This window comes from Manduca sexta, chromosome 15 (assembly GCF_014839805.1).
Source record: "Manduca sexta isolate Smith_Timp_Sample1 chromosome 15, JHU_Msex_v1.0, whole genome shotgun sequence".
In the NCBI taxonomy this organism is placed as follows: domain Eukaryota; kingdom Metazoa; phylum Arthropoda; class Insecta; order Lepidoptera; family Sphingidae; genus Manduca; species Manduca sexta.
Window position 1 is genome coordinate 11,145,475 of NC_051129.1, and position 17,081 is coordinate 11,162,555.

Sequence of the window (17,081 nt, forward strand, 5' to 3'; positions counted from 1 at the left end):
TTCCGTGCTCTCTGCCGCTTTTCTCATATCTCTTATTAAATTTAAACTTGCCATTTTATCCCTAGCGATGACCATTTTAGTGTTGCAGGCATATCAAAATGCGATACAAAATTTTATTCATTACTTTAATACGATATTCCTGCAAAGTAAGTGTTCGAAGTATAATTATTTTTTAAGATTTTGAAATAACCATTAAAAATCCATAAATCCATTAACATAACATAAAATGTATATGCAATAAGACATTACGTTTGGGATTATTTAATGAATTATGCCAAAAATGTTGAACCAACTTTGAATATTTCGAAATTCTCTTGTATACGAAATCTTGAAACTTCTGTAATCTGCACGATGGAAATGAGAATTTCATTGCAATTAACAAAGTGACGCTTGAGATAAAACGAAATTCAATGTGACCTTACGATTTCGAATAAAACTTTTGTTGTAAATCTCAAAGTTTTCAACAACGCACACAACAGGCGACGAATGGCTCTCGCGAAATCTATTATCTGGTTACACAATCTTCGGTCTTCATGGCTTTTTGACAATACAGGCCAAATAGAATTATAATACAGGCGGTGTAAAAAGTGATAGATCTTTTCTGAAAATATATTGTCAGTATCCTTGCGTGCGTAATTTTTTTCTTGCGAAAGACTGTAATCCACAGTCTGTTTTTCTTTCTTAGTATCTAAAATAGCCTCAGTATACGCATAGCTTTATCACGAAACAATGTACTAAAAACAACTTAAAAATGTGCTCCAGCGTCGCTTTACTTTGCTGTTATATAAAAAGACAAAAATTAATTTTCGAATTTGATTATATTTCAATATAGGGAATGTAGTTGTATACGGAGTAAATAATTTTGGATAATCTTATGTCGGACGCCCGCCTACAAGATGGACGGACGACTTGGCTAAGGTTGCTAGAAGTCACTGGATGCAGGCCGCTTCCAACAGGTCGACGTGGAGATCCTTGGGGAGGCCTATGTTAAGCAGTGGACTTCCTGTGGCTGAGATGTAGAAAGAAGTAGAAACATATTTCTGCAATATATAAAATACTTTTGTTGTTTAATTTTTTTTTATAAAGTGAACATTTATTCGTTAATTTCATAATGATAATGCCACTAAAATTGTTAATTCCGTACATCGCCTCCTAAAATAGCGATATCACTTTAATTTGTAACCGAAACTATTACATAGATAATTGAATAAAGAATATACTGGTAGTTAAAATTAAAAAACAAATATACCAATTTTTTTAAAGATATTATTCTTTAATCTTAGCATATTCTCGTTCGTGACTCGCACCCCGCCAATTATGGAACGAATTGCTCAAGGCCATTTGCTAGGAGAAGCGCCTTAACCGTCCATATATTATGTTTTAATCACCATTTCACATTTTTATCAACTTAATATTACCTAGTTTCACTTGAAACAAACTGTTTACTATAAGTAGGAAGGGAAGGCGTTCTAGAAACAAGCAAGAAACAACGCGGAGCAATGTCAATACAACAAACTAATTGCAAGTTGGACAAGCACGATTGTTAACTGACTCGCGAAACACTGATTGGAAGTTTGCACTATTTGAGTTCGCTACACAACGCATTCCACTTGCAAATTAACTTCGTCTGGGTATGTCGAAGGAAACCGTCTTGACAGCCGATGTTTATGTCCACTAGTGGGTATTACTTTCGCTGTCTATTTCAAGAGCCAATCTTGGACAAATTTCTTTTAAATGGTTTAAGAGTTGTGTATAATTTTACCTTTAAAATGCTGTCCATGTTTGAACCGAAACAATATAACTTTATTACCTACTGGATTTTATTAACTCGGCTGACGCATAAAAACTGATCGAAGTTAAAATCGCTCCCGATATTTTTATATTCTTTTTTACAGAATCGTTGGCGTCGAAGCGCAAATTACCTTCATTGTGGAATTTAGTAAACTGACATAGTTGCATATTTTAGAATAAAAAAAAATACTAACTACGCTTCACAGGACAAGTGTTGTCTTTACGAATATAGACCTTAAACACTTAAATATACAACTCGAATCAGAAATACCACAAAAAACAACAACTCTTTTCATAACTCCAAAATCTGGACCCTCAGTTACTCAGTACTTATTGAAATTAAATGATACATCCGTTACTTCATTTACAAAAAATAAATATCCGTGACACCCAATAAAATTCAGTTCAAAAATTCACTATCGAAAATTAAACGACTTTAACCGAACAATTTCGTTAACAAAACCAATAACTTGTTTATTTACGAGACAATAAGGCGCGATAGCATTTACCGGTTCGACATGGCGACCTAATAGCAATTTATTGCAATCGTTCCGACACGTAATTGTGCACTTCTTTACAACATATAAAACGCAATGAAACGTGTATAACTCTGCACGGGTTTAATTGCTTTCAACGTGTATTTGGGACAAAAATAGGGACACAGAAAGACAGTACTACATTTCCGATGGGATAGTAGCACAAAATAAAACTGACGGAATCAAAGGACAAATTGTAGTTGAAGAAATTCTTTACTGTTAAAACATTTTTCTTTTTCAAATGTGTCGTAAAAGCTGCAGCTAAGCTATCTGAAAGCATGTATAAAGTAATTTTCTCAAAAAACTTGGCATACAGTAAAAAACGTTTTTCAAGTGAAATTTGTCAAGGCCAAAAATCTAATTCCTATCCCACTTCAGATGTTTAAATATTACTAATGCACCCACGTTTCCTATGTAACTTGCATTTGCCTTCAGGAGAACCGCTTGATTTTCAGACATTTTACTATAACAAAGGAACGTATATTAAAAGTAAATAGGCTACCGAAAACGCAAATTATCAACGTGAAACAAATGTCCTTCAATAACTAAGGTTTCTAAATACAAACTCAGCTCAACAAAGAGACAAGGTTTAAGACGGTTTAAACAGTGACCACTTAAGACAAACTTGGTCAATTATTTGCTTTCAAGTATTTAAAGTTGTGCTAAATTTAATGGACATTTACTTTGTGTGTTTAAGGTACATGAATAAGACGAGAACATAGAATTTGAATGTACAAAGTCTATATAGTTACTTTAAAAAATAATGAGGACTTAAGATTTACCCAAGTCAATATATAACTTTATAAGAGTGTTTCTGAATTTGCAGGAGTCCTACAAGAACAAAAAACAAATATATATATATAGAACTACTTCAATGGTAAAGAGATCTTTTATTAATTCATACTTCTTCAAATAAGCTGATTCAATACTTTAGAAAACGAGAAATGTAAACAGTCACATAAAATACCAAAATCACGATTCGAAATTTCTGAAAACATAATCCGACTCTCGTTCAGCTCTCGGGAGAAATAAAAATAAAGAATCTAGGGAGCAATGAAATTCGTCACACGTTTACAATCGCCAGGTCTATCACAAATAAAGAGATCACGTCATGCGGGTTTGGTTTAGTGAACCTCCAGGCATTCAGCAGGGTATAAAACAAAATGGAGAGAAAAGCGTTGAATAAAACTAAAGATTTATCGACAAATGGTAGCGCAGGATGGAACAGGAAACCAATTTGCAGGATAGCAGTTCTATAATCGGAACCCTAGTTTTAAATTGACTATTTAATTTTATTAATGTTCATATTTAGACGCAATGTTTGACCATAGATATATATGTACTGTTTGGCACAGTTTAAATAATTCAGTGTCTTTTTCATACATATCTGACGAATATTTACCTTTAAGAACACAGTGTATTCACTTTAATAACAGAATATTGATGTGATATAAATCTTTCACATCTAATATGCAAATATAAAGTATAAAAACTCTGTTAAAAATCATATAAATCTGTTTAAGATTAAAGATTTTTTAAATTCTACATCTCCACAACTCCCCTAAATAGTATGCATGGTTTAACTAACTATACTGTTTAATGTCTTTGGTATGGTTAAATCCTTTTTAATGCGCCCGGGGCTACGTATAACATCTTTTGTCGTCAGGGCCCTTATTCTATATGATAGTGCAAACGCGTAACGCGGCCGTGTCATGTTATCTCCGAGAAATGTGCGTGGAATGGTATTCTGTAAGCCAAATTTCTATAGTCCTAAACATGATGTGTTGTGTTACGTGCTTGTTACGCACTGTTAAAATAACGTGCGGGATAGAGAATAAGGCCCCTGGAGATATTAAAGTAATATTTGGTAGAGGTTAACGCAGAAACTGCTGAACGGGTTTTGATAAAATTTGGCACATAGATAGTCCATGTTTTGGATTAATATAGACTACTTTTTATCCCGGTAATTGATAACCATCGCATTTGGAAAGTACTTGATATTTATATGTTTTTGAAATAGATGGCACTGGTGTCGTCCAAATGGCTCTATGCAACGCTACAGTGATTTGGGGACTTTTGTAGCTGAAAGGGCTTTTCTCTTTACACATAGATCCTTAGCATAATAAATTATGACAAATCAAAATAAGGAGATGGACCATAATCGTTTATCAAACAATTGTTCAGGCATGTCTAAATAATTACACGCACATTACGCTACGCTCCATATTTTAAAAGGAAATTACATTCCATGCTAAAATATTTCCCGATTATTCACGCCCTATTATACTTAAGGTTGAAATTATGTAGATGTACCTACGACCTACTAAACGTTGTTACATGAATATGTATTAAGATATCTTACGGCATTCGCTGTACATTGTGTAATGAATCTAGCGAGACTGCTTGAGCAGATGAGATTTCCAACAACTTGCTTTTAGAATGTATTCATTTACGTACATAGTGTCGAAACCGTGGCAACTAAAAGCTTAGAACACCTATTTGGAAATATTAATATTATTATTGACCAAAAATGAAACGGATAAGCAACAATAAAATGAAATGAAGCTATCGTTAAGTCTCTTAAATGAATTATATTTTGTTTCCTAATTATGGATCATAGTATCGCGAATAATCTTGAGATAAATTTACAACTTGTTAGTACTCTATTCTAAATATTTATGGCAAAACGTCATTACTCTTATACTATGGTCAACGATGAAACCCTTATTCCGTACAATATAAAGTTTAAAATGGTCATATCACTCAATCAGAAAATAATTGTCAATTTTGTCTAATAACTCATGGTGCTCACATGAATAAATTTCAGTTACGGCCTACAGGTTCTTTGGCTTAAGTGCATAATTAAACGTAATGTAGTAACGCTTCCAGATATTTCATTATGTAGCTGAAATTGTAGCTGAAATATTATATCAAGTTATTAAAAATGTTTTTAGTAAATCAACAACCACGAACCGATACAGTATTCAGTGGTATATAATTACCCGTGTCATAATTTTAATTAACTCAACGCTTCCGGTATTCTGTAAAGCAAGTTTAGCCATCCCAAAAAACTATCTAAACACGGCATGAATACTGAATAATATTCTAATTTTCGGCTACGTTCCAAATCAACTGAAGCAAATTACTCGTGAAACGTACATTTTATTAAATATGCTTATCACTTTACTTATTAGAGCAATGGATTTTATTTCTATTTTAATTTAAAACAATATTTTGAAATAAATACACGATAGTTCTGACAAACGTAAAACCTATATATACACTACCACATTTGAGAGATCTTTCTTTGTGAGATTAGTCATCCGATAGCAAAATACATCTCCTACTCACAACTTTATATAGTTATAATGATTTCTTATGTTTACGCAAATATTAGACATTAAAATATAGTTAGTCAGGAATCAAACTTAACGCTTATACTATGAAAGATATAACAAAAGGATTATTAAAATTCATTTAATGATATAAAATATGTACAAAACTTATATAATGACTTATTAAAGCAATTTGAACTCTGTAGATTCGTCTGACCACATAAACCTGAATGAGGACGGGATAATCACGTGTTAATCTGGCGGTATCAAACCCTCCGCAATCATCCTCTGCCTCTTAGCTTCCGCTTTAGCCTTATGTTCTGCATCTTTCCTTTCTTGTTCCTCCTTCTCTTCCTGGGCTTTCTTCATAGCCATCGCCGCCAACGTCTTCTGGTCCAGCTTAAAGAAGTTTATTGGCTCTTTAATGTACCTCTCGTCTTTATTATTCATATTCTCAACAAACTTCGGATAATTCAATTTACCATCTTCTGGATTATACGTCTTATCCTTCATTGCAAGTTTAATCCAATCCATGAACTCAATTTCTGATAATGGCTCGCCCCAGGTCATCAGTTCTTCTCTGAGTACTTCAAAGTCTACGAAACCTGTTTCTTCATCATCGTGTCCTATAGCAGCAAAGGCTTTAAGTATAGCGGCTTCAAAATCATCTCCCCAGTTCATTTTGGCTTCAACCATAAACAGCCATTCGAAGAATTCCACTGTGTCGACTAAATCGTCTTCTAGGAACATTACGAATAGTTGCTTTATTTCTTCGCCTTTTGGGTTAAATCCTAATTTTCTAAGCATTGTAGGAATTGCTTCTATTGGAACCTATAGGACACAAATGATGTTATTTATTATTTAGAGTCAAATCAAAAAATATTTTATATAAAGTCGCTCCTAAAAGACTAAAAACGGTTGAGACTTTCATACTCGTAGGGCCGCGTTGTATATCCAGGTCTTCCTAAGCAGCAGTATTATGTCATAATTGGTTGTTGAATTTCATGAAATTAGTCCAACTAATACAAATTATCACGCACGATTATCGCACAGTGAGTTAGTTGTCACAGAACACAATAGAATTCGGCCTAAGCTCTACTGAATGGGCAGGCATTTAGATGGACTAAAACAGAGACGTGGCATTGTCATGCGCTAACACGATTTCCATTTAAACTGTCAGAATATTAGGTTATAAATTGACCAGAATGAATCTTCAATATCAAATGAAATATAATTAATATTCAACCGGGGTGAAGATGAAAATTAATTAACATCTCGTGTTATTTTAGTAATTGGAACCTGTGTTCTTATTCCAGTTTATTTATAGTTGGCAAGTCTATATACAGTTTTGTAATGGAAATTTCATTCCCTGTATAATTTGTGTTGATCATCCATCCATTTTATATTGATATTGTTATAATTTTAATCAATACAATTCAGAATAAATTATTGTCGGGCATGTTTCACAATGTTCAAGTATATGTCATTCGGCAGTAAACGTATAAAACAGTCAAAACTAAATCATTAAATGAACTCTTTCGTTCATCATTTATTTGAAATCTTGACTTTTACATTGGGTCGCCCTATATTATATTCTACAATTAGTATATACTCTAACATCAAGAGCCCTTAGTAAGTCTGCAACTGATAATGAAAAAGATTACAACCTTATCAATATTGTCTTCATCGAAGGCTTTAAAAATTTCCTTAAACTTGGCGATATCTTCATTCGAGAAGCAGGCTGGTGGTGGCGGTGGTTTTCTTGGCTTAGGAGGCGGGCCAGTTGCTTTGACTGGCGCCGGTGGTTCCTTCTCCTTGCCTTTCTTTGGTGGCATGATGATTTACGTACAATTTTGTTAAAAGTTTAAACATTTAGAAATGATTGATCAACAAAATCATAAATTCACATAAATTGCTGTGACTGCGTCATTTCACAATAAGGTTTTATTTTAATTGTCCACTAAAAAGTATTTTATAGGTACTTCTAGATAATTATTCAAAGGAAATCAAAAGTGATTATATTTTAATAAGACGCAATGTTTTATCGCAAAATAAATAGACGAGCAAGTAATACTGCATTACTTGCTCGTCTTAGTTATAAAATAATGTCTACTTTCTGTTTGGTCTATTCACTACAGTTTAGTTACCAGCCAAATAGAAAATAACACAAAGGCAATATATTTACCTAAAAAGACATACCTATTACCTACATGCGAACTTACCGCTCGATATTATAGAAGTTACAAAATACATTACAAAGTCATTAATTGTGACTACCCTATGTTTATAAAGCTACACAGATAGCAAAACATATCCTATCGTTACTAAAACCGTAACCAACACAAGCCTCCAAAGGATCAATTAAACAGCTACACCGTCGAATGGGTAACCCAAAAACATGCACCATCACCCCAATCCATTGGTAATCCTGACAAATGGAACAGAATCCGGCCCCGATGTGTCGCCGCATTGAGCTAAATAGCAATTTGCGCGTCCTCGCGGACAATTGAATAGTGAGTAGTACGAGGTACAGAATGCTCCTGTAATGAGGGACAAAAATTAAATGTATGCTTCAAACACTTTACAGCCTCTGATCTAATCTATGGCAAAATTAAAAAAGACGAATTACTAGAATCGCACTCTGGAACTGGCAGTATATAGGACGACCTCTGCCCAAAGAACAAGGAGACGATAGGCCCAGGATAACTATTTAATATTTTTAATAATAAATTGAATGATTAGTGGGTACTCAATAAATGCACGCATAATCCTGAAATTACAATATGGCATTGGTCGTAATCATTGTGGTAAACATTAGAGAACTCTATGGCATAATTTGGAATCACTACATAGTATAAAACAAAGTCGCTTTCTCTGTCCCTATGTCCCTTTGTATGCTTAAATCTTTAAAACTGCGCAACGGATTTTGATGGGTTTTTTTTTTAATAGATAGAGTGATTCAAGAGGAAGGTTTATATGTATACCAGAGCGGGTCGCTATGTTTTTATATACAACGTTCACAGTTTTTCTGTAGTGTATTTAGTATCACCATTGCACCCGTGCGAAGCCGGGGCGGGTCGCTAGTAATTGATATAATATAGAAACGTCAAGACATCTAGATGTCAGATACATCATAAAGAAAAAAAATCAATATTGCAACTAAACCTCCGTAGATCACCGAAGTGTATTCTCCGTTGCATAACCCTGTTCGTACGAAACCAAACCGCGATCTGCGAGCTCACGTCCAAACAAATGACGGGGAAAACGACAGCGTTTTCCGAACCAACACCTGGGCCCTTATTCTGTATGATAGTGTAAACGCGTAATGCGGCCGTGTCATGTTATCTCCGAGAAATGTGCGTGGAATGGTATTCTGTAAGTCAAATTTCTATAGTCCTAAACATGACGCGTTGTGTTACGTGCTTGTTACGCATTGTTAAAATAACGTGCGGGATAAAGAATAAGGCCCCTGCCGATGTATGTCAATGCCGACCTATTTGGCGGGAACGGAATAATTTCTATTTCAGACGCGACAAGAGATCAGTCCGATATGGAGTTACGTGAACAATTTGGTTTGTATTGAAATGATCTTATAAACCATAGGGTAACTTAAGTCTATGCATTGTATCTTTGCTAGAATAAAAAAGGGAGCGATGATTCTTTACCACCACATCTCTACAACAGTATGGACTTTCATTAAATTCAAGCACAGTGATCACAATAGTCCCTATCGCCCTCCACGATTGAACGTAAGTTCCCCCTTAATTGAGTGGAAACACCCAAATCTTTAACCCACATCCATTACCTCTGCTTTTCAATGAATTTTATTCTTTAAATGTGCAATCACGTATTTCATAACGCCGGGAAATACGAATTTAACACAAAATATTACGGACAATAATAAGAATTTGATTATTCCCCGGAATGCCACCCGTCATAGCCTTTCCTGATGCAATAACATTTAATTTGACGCCACGAGGCGAGTTTATTGCCTCGCTCCACTAAATTTTATCCCAAATTTGTCGCTCTCGATGTACTAAATGATTTTTGTCATTGTCTTTTGATACGTAAATTAAAATGTGTTTCCAGGTTTTGTTTACATTACTAAGTATTCATAATTATGATGTGGCGGTGGTAGCTTATATGAACACTAGTTTTTGCTCGTTGCTTCCCTCGCGTCAAAGAGTCTGACGGGATATAAGTCCCGCTAGGTATATATTTTCCCGGGATAGAAAGCTTATGTTCTTCCTAGGGTCTCAAGCTGTCTCCATGCCAAACGAAATCATTGCCAAGGTTACACTATTAGACATTACGAGTAAGTAAGTAGGTACCTAAATCTATCTAAGAACTAATAAGATTGTAACTTTCAGTTATTCAAAAACTCGGCCTTAATGTTAGTACAAATTATAGGAAAATTCGTTGTAATCAATTAACCCACCCGATATTCTTAAATGACTCGTGAATTTGAAGGCTGACAAGCTCAATCCGCAGCGAGTGTGAGTCGGAGCCACTGATTTACCAAAAAAATAGGGAATGCGTTGGTAAATAAATCTGAAATAAAAAATAACTGTATTACTTACTCCACTATTTTTCTGACTATAACTTTCCATTGTCCGTTTTAACTTTTATTTTATAAATACCTCCCAGAGAGCCTTCCATAAAGATAAAAGCAATTTTAATGTAAATCCATATCCCGTAAAACCGCCTTTTATGTCTGGTATGTGTTGCCGCAATAGCTATTTTCGTCTGTTACAGATAATACATACAACGTCGTACTTAATTGTAATTTATAATATGCAATTAAAGAAGCTTTGGCTCAACGTTAATTTAAAGATAAATAATATAATGCAGTATTATAATGCATTTTGCAAACTCTGTCCGTACTGAATCCTTGCTCGGTGGTAATATATACATTAAGGCATTATAATATTTGATGTATGTAGGTTTAGTGGCACCGTGTATGGGTCACGAACCAGTAGGTCCTGGTTTCGAATTCCAGGTCCAATGATACATCGTGTACATAAATTAATATAAGTTATTCTAACTTGCAGCTGAACTATCCGAAAGTTGTATTTGCTAAAACTGTGATGTGGCTACTTCAGTTGATAAAAACGCTGATAACGGGCCCCGTTATAAGATTTAAGTCATACATAAATATAGTTTTATATATTATTATGTACAAGATGGATTAAACTAAGACATAGCAGCAACTAAACGCAACCTAAAGAGATGTTCAAAACCCTAATAAGGAATATTTTACTTCTGCAGTTGGAAAATTTATATTATCGTATCGCATCCGTGTACACATACATTTTATAATATTTTGAAATGATACGGAATATGTATTAATATAAAGAAACCTTAGAAAAGTTTAAAAAAAAACATCAAAACAAAAAGTCACCCGGGATGACGCTTTTATTAACGAATATTTCTCCATGATTTCTGAACGCGCTAGGAACTGACGCCAATTTTGACAGTTGTCTAATGAGTCCTCGCTGCGTTTACGTTGTAAAATTTTCATCAACTTGCAAATCATTACGTGTTTAGTTAGAAACTTTAATAACAAACAAAATGGTTGCGAGAGTAGCCGGTGTCTTTGACGAGAAACTAACAGAAGCGATTGCCAATTCTAAAATATTGGTTGTAGGTGCCGGCGGTATAGGTTGCGAGATACTCAAAAATCTTGTGCTGACCGGCTTCCCTTACATAGAAATTGTATGTTACCCTACATTTAACGATGATAACCTCTATTTTGTCACAATTTAATTGCAAACACATCTTTTTCTTTACAGATTGACCTTGATACCATAGATGTCAGTAATTTAAATCGTCAGTTTCTCTTCCACAAGGAACATGTTGGGAAGTCGAAAGCCCAGGTGGCGAAGGACAGCGCTCTAAGCTTTAACCCTAACGTGACTATCATTGCGCATCACGACAGTGTTATCAGGTCAGTACATCAATATTGCTAAAAAATAGGCTCGAAGGTGTGTCATCTGGTGATTAGCCACATACCCCACATGATTAGCCACATTGCCTAAGGAATTGTGAGTCTTGTGCCAGCTATCAAGAAGTGCAAATTTATAACAGAATAATCAGAGGCTATGAATTATCATGCCTTATAGTACACAATACTGAAATTGCAACTTCATGCTTGTTTTATACCCTCATAGATTAAAGCCCACAATATGTAGCAAAAACCTCTGTATACAACTTGAGCTCTCATAATCAGCGAATCTTAAAGGAATTTCAAAATTTGGGCTTACTGTCAAAAAACAAATACATTACACCTGCTTTTATTATTACAGCAATGATTACGGAGTCAGCTATTTCAAACAGTTCAACATTGTTATGAACGCTTTGGACAACCGTGTGGCTCGTAACCATGTGAACAGGATGTGTCTCGCTGCCAACGTGCCTTTAGTTGAAACTGGAACAGCTGGTTATGCTGGACAGGTAGGCTGTAGCTTTATAGCAATTAAATTTAAAGTTTCTACTTATATATCTGAATAATATTAATTACAAATATTACCATTTTTGCTGCTATACCAATATGTATATAAATTTGCATGCTGTGGTCTCCTATAATAAAGGCATGTCACATTGCTAATTCCAAAAATGCTATGACATTGTTTTTATTATATGCCGTGTATCCTTCATAGGAGGTCCTTAAATAAATAAATTAGTCCATTCAATTCTTTAGTCCTTTGCTATGTTGTCCCCCAGCTCTTAGCATTGAGTGTTGTGAAAAAGGTTTCTTTGATCTATACATACTATTTTTCTGTAAATTAATGATACATGTTTGCATAAATTTGGTCTTATATCCATAACATATTTTGATGCAAATTAATTAAGCACAAAGACAACATTTTATATATAAAACACATGTAATTATAACATTTGTGTTTCCCCAAAGGTCGAACTCATCAAAAAAGGTCTAACACAATGCTATGAATGTCAACCAAAAGCACCTCAAAAAAGCTTTCCAGGGTGCACAATCCGTAACACTCCATCGGAACCGATCCACTGTATTGTCTGGGCTAAGCATCTTTTCAACCAGTTATTTGGTGAGGAAGATCCTGATCAAGATGTCAGTCCAGATACGGCAGACCCTGAAGCAGCAGGAGATGCAGGTCAATCAGCATTGTCATCAGAAGGAACAAATGCCGGAAATGTAGAGAGGAAAAGCACTAGAGCATGGGCAGCGGAAACTAATTATGACCCAGAGAAATTGTTCTCGAAATTATTTGGTGATGATATTCGTTATTTATTGTCTATGGAGAATTTGTGGAAAAAACGCAGGCCGCCCACCCCGTTGGTGTGGGACAACTTACCCGGGAAGGATGACTTGCCTGCACAACACTCAGGTCTGCCTGACCAGCGTGTGTGGACTGTTCATGAATGTGCACAGGTAATCTAATCAATTTTTGTGAATAATTTTGTAAAATGGAATTAAAATCAACATTCTTACTTTGTTAAAATATTAATTACTAAAACATTTGTTAATCTATCTATCTATCTATCTATATATATAAAAATTAATTGCTGTTCGTTAGTCTCGCTAAAACTCGAGAACGGCTGAACGGATTTATCTTATCTTGGTCTTGAATTATTCGTGGAGGTCTAGGGAAGGTTTAAAAGGTGAGAAAAATTCGAATAATTGCCGGGAAAATCCTCAAAACAGCATTTTTCTATTTCCCATACAAACGTTTTCTAACTACTACGTGAGAGTCAATTTGAGCTTTATTGCTATTGTATAAAGTTCACTGTTGTCTAAGCAATGTAGGTGTGTTCCTAACATCAAAGCAGTGTGCGTTGGAGCACAGAATATAATAATGTAATGTCGCGTTCTGAAACTCAACAAAAGTGATATCGCGGACCCGACTAAATTGAACAGTCACAAAATTTAATATATCATTAGTTATTTGGTTGGCTTCACGATATTATTTCTTTTGTTTTACTTTAAAATGCATGTTTTCGTTATGGACAATTTTTGAGCTACTTTTGCATATCTATACTTATAATAAATCTGTAGAGAGGTCAATTCTGTACATGAAATATATTTCCAAAATAATTGGGGGTGATTAGGGATCGATACTGATGCCAAAAATGCAATTAGTAAAATTTTTATTTGTCTGTATAACCGTTATAGAAACAAAAACTACTCGACGGATTTTAACTTAACTTGGTACAATTATTTTTCATACTCCTGAGCTGGTTATAGTATACTTTTCATCACACTATATTTAATAGGAGCATAGCAGTGATGGAAAATGTTGGGAAAACGGGAGAAGTTACTCCATTTTTTAAGCTTCCGTCATTTCGTGTGCAACCTTAATGGTTAAAAGTTCCTTCGATTTCACCAGGATCCCATCATCAGACCCTGACCGGACAATCGGACCACCTGCATACCACCATAAATTAAAAAAACATCCCGACAAATTGAGCACCTTCTCCATTTTTGAAACCCGAAATCCACGCGGGCGGAAGCTAGTATTGCAATAATTTTTTGGATGCAATTCTTAGACTTTAATTGATGCTACTTCCTAAATTGTATTTGGTGATGAGTTTTATTATTTATTTGTCATTCAGGTGTTTGCAGCAAGTTGCAAGTCTCTTCAAGCAGATTTGAAAGGACGTCCAGACGGCGATCATCTTGTTTGGGACAAGGATGAGAAGAGTGCCATGGACTTTGTGACAGCATGCGCCAACATCCGTGCGCACATCTTCAATATTCCTCTCAAGTCACGGTTTGAAATAAAATGTAAGTTTTTATCAGTGAACAAATAATCATTATCATAATCTGCAGAATGGTACTCAAAACGGAACTTAACAAAAATTATTTTTCACAATAAAATTCATCCAAATTGGTCCATATTCATAATCAGATCAAAATATTAAAATTGTTTAATTTGACAGTACAAATATTTACTGAGAAATAACAACTAAACTTTCTTATCAAACTCAACATGTGAAGTATCTTTATTATATGGTTATGCCTATTATTTGGACTATATTCATAACTAGAAGGTGAATTCATCAGTCTTAAATCATTACAGCAATGGCGGGCAACATTATCCCTGCAATCGCGACAGCAAATGCTATTGTGGCCGGCTTGGCGGTGCTCCGTACCCAGTCAATACTGAGAGGGCAAATAGAAACTTGCACCAGTGTATACCTCAGACCTAAGGTCAACCACCGGGGTCAACTGTTTGTACCTGAGAAAAGTAAGTGAATATTACCTTTACCTCATTGGCCTCACTGGCTTTGTTTTTAGTTCCATCTGTGTAAAAAAATTATTTGATGTAAAAAGTGTTATAAAAATGATGTATCCGTCAAGCACATTCCCACATCTAGGCAGTTCATTTGATTTCGGGTAAAAATAAAACAACTTCACAAATTTTCACATCTATAAGTGAAATGTAGTTCAAGAACCTTCCTGATGGTACTGTAAAAGTCTTATTTGCATTCATCATCATATTAGAATAAGTTAATCAAATTTTGTTGTGTTACAATGTTACAAATTTATTTCAGCACTTACACCACCCAACCCCAAATGTTATGTTTGTGCACCAAAACCGGAAGTTGCACTCGCTTGTAACCTCAAACAACTGACACTCAAAGATCTCAATTCAGCTTTCAAAGAAGGTCTAAATATGCAAGCTCCAGATGCCACTGTAGAGGGCAAAGGACTTGTGGTGTTATCTTCAGAGCCTGGAGAAACTGACCACAACAATGACAAGACTCTAGAACAAATTGGTTTAAACGATGGCTGTGCATTGTTAGTTGATGATTTCCTACAAAACTATGAAGTAAGAGTTCGACTCCAGCAGGAAGATGAGGAGAAGTCTTGGCGTTTGGTGACAGATACGGATGCGCCAATGCCGGCACCGAAGGAAGAATCAACGAACGGCTCCAACGGTGCTAATGAGCCGAAGCCAGGCCCGTCTAGAAGCCGCGATGATAGTGACAGTGACATGGAGATCGTCGAGGAGGATGAAGACGAGCCGGTCGTGAAGCCGCCGAAGCGCAGGCGCACCGAAATGTCCGACGAGGTCGTTGAACTCTGTTAACATATTAGGATATTAGGAAAAGTACAAATATTACAATTTGCAAGGGGGGAAGTGAGGCACAGCCGCGTGGGTCACGACCCCCATAGAATTTTTTGTAATACCCGGGAGTACTTTAAAATCTGTCCCCTAAAAATTTATTACTATTCTCATGCAAATTTATATGTAATATTTGATTCTCCACACTTTTCTCAGATTCACCATGTTTAATTAAGATTAATATAATAAGAAGTGATGAAATGTAGCAATAAGTAATATGTTACCGCAATGGTGCCAGAGTGCCTGATTGCGTTGATAAAAGATCTTAAAGACAATTAGATCAGTATATAATATTGAGAAGTTAAATTATTCTACGGATTTTATCGTATTACGTAGTTGCAAGCTGTTGTGGAAATTAGCATACTATCAATATCTATCAATAAATATTATATTATTATTTAATATAAGAAGTAATATAATAAATATATTTATTGTAACAGGTACCTGCTAGTCTTGTTAATCAGTAGGATACAAAAAAAATTTGGTCTGATATGTGATCTTGCAGTTGCAAATGAACTAGCAGCAACCAAACGCATGTAAAAAAGAAGTTATTAATGCTTGCACAATATTGAATATTAAAAAAAGTTAATTACACCGAATGATAAAATCCGTAAATTTTTAACAGGCTAAGTAACCTTCCACAACATGTAAATGTAAAATATTCTGTTTGTGGCATGTAAAAATAACTTGATGCAATGTTAAATGTAACACAGATACCTGTTTCATATTTTTATACCTTTGTAAAGCAGAGACTACATTTGTATTACAACCACTTGATTTGAGATTTACTTTTTTAAAACAGGACATGTAACTTAAATGGATTATATGACTCGTTACTTTAAGCTAAAGAGTGATAATATTAAGAACAATTCAACATAGGATAAGTATATTATCTTCCTAGTATTTCGTAAATAAATTATAAGGTAACAATATGGTTTGTTTTTTTATTATGGGACTCGGTTATCCAAACCTCAGCTATACGGATTATCTGGATTATCAACCGCTTATTTTTTGGGTAAAATCACCTTTCTGGGGTTGACATCTTAAAAATGATAGTGTTTTTAATCTCTAACACCCTTATCTACCTGCAATTCGTGTATCATTTGTTGCTGTAACCAATGTTTGTATAAAATGCTATATTCTCTGAGTTTATCCGTTATAAGGAGCAATAAGGATTCGTGAGAGAGAAATATCTTATTAGGCTGATTTGGGTAACAAAAATGCAACAGAAAAGTTTTTGATATTCGACTGATAATCTTTGACAAGTTCGACTTTTCAGGGTTGCGTAAGACCAGCAAAACCAACTTAACCAT

At 34.8% G+C, this 17,081-nt stretch overlaps 2 protein-coding genes across 2 annotated transcripts; one reads left to right on the forward strand and one right to left on the reverse strand.

The window, feature by feature from the left end:
- Positions 1–5,788: 5,788 nt before the first annotated feature.
- On the reverse strand, positions 5,789–7,614 carry LOC115450102 (caltractin). The gene is made up of 2 exons (XM_030178075.2): positions 7,330–7,614; positions 5,789–6,493 (listed from the first exon to the last, which is right to left on the reverse strand). Exons 1-2 carry the CDS (start codon positions 7,495–7,497, stop codon positions 5,915–5,917), a joined length of 747 nt encoding a protein of 248 aa, XP_030033935.1. The 5' UTR covers positions 7,498–7,614; the 3' UTR covers positions 5,789–5,914.
- Positions 7,615–11,117: 3,503 nt separating this feature from the next.
- On the forward strand, positions 11,118–16,700 carry LOC115450098 (SUMO-activating enzyme subunit 2). Its single transcript, XM_030178071.2, has 7 exons — positions 11,118–11,377; positions 11,455–11,609; positions 11,968–12,115; positions 12,576–13,070; positions 14,252–14,423; positions 14,719–14,886; positions 15,194–16,700. Exons 1-7 carry the CDS (start codon positions 11,234–11,236, stop codon positions 15,730–15,732), a joined length of 1,821 nt encoding a protein of 606 aa, XP_030033931.1. The 5' UTR covers positions 11,118–11,233; the 3' UTR covers positions 15,733–16,700.
- The last annotated feature ends 381 nt before the right edge of the window (positions 16,701–17,081 follow it).

Bases quoted from the DNA above. Each gene is read 5' to 3' on its own strand.
- LOC115450102 (XM_030178075.2), bottom strand. From the start codon at position 7,497: ATGCCACCAAAGAAAGGCAAGGAGAAGGAACCACCGGCGCCAGTCAAA. The intron at 6,494-7,329 runs GTTGTAATCTTT...TGTGTCCTATAG, and splicing joins ATGAAGACAATATTGATAAG to GTTCCAATAGAAGCAATTCC.
- LOC115450098 (XM_030178071.2), top strand. From the start codon at position 11,234: ATGGTTGCGAGAGTAGCCGGTGTCTTTGACGAGAAACTAACAGAAGCG. The intron at 11,378-11,454 runs GTATGTTACCCT...TTTTCTTTACAG, and splicing joins GCTTCCCTTACATAGAAATT to ATTGACCTTGATACCATAGA. The intron at 13,071-14,251 runs GTAATCTAATCA...TTTGTCATTCAG, and splicing joins CTGTTCATGAATGTGCACAG to GTGTTTGCAGCAAGTTGCAA.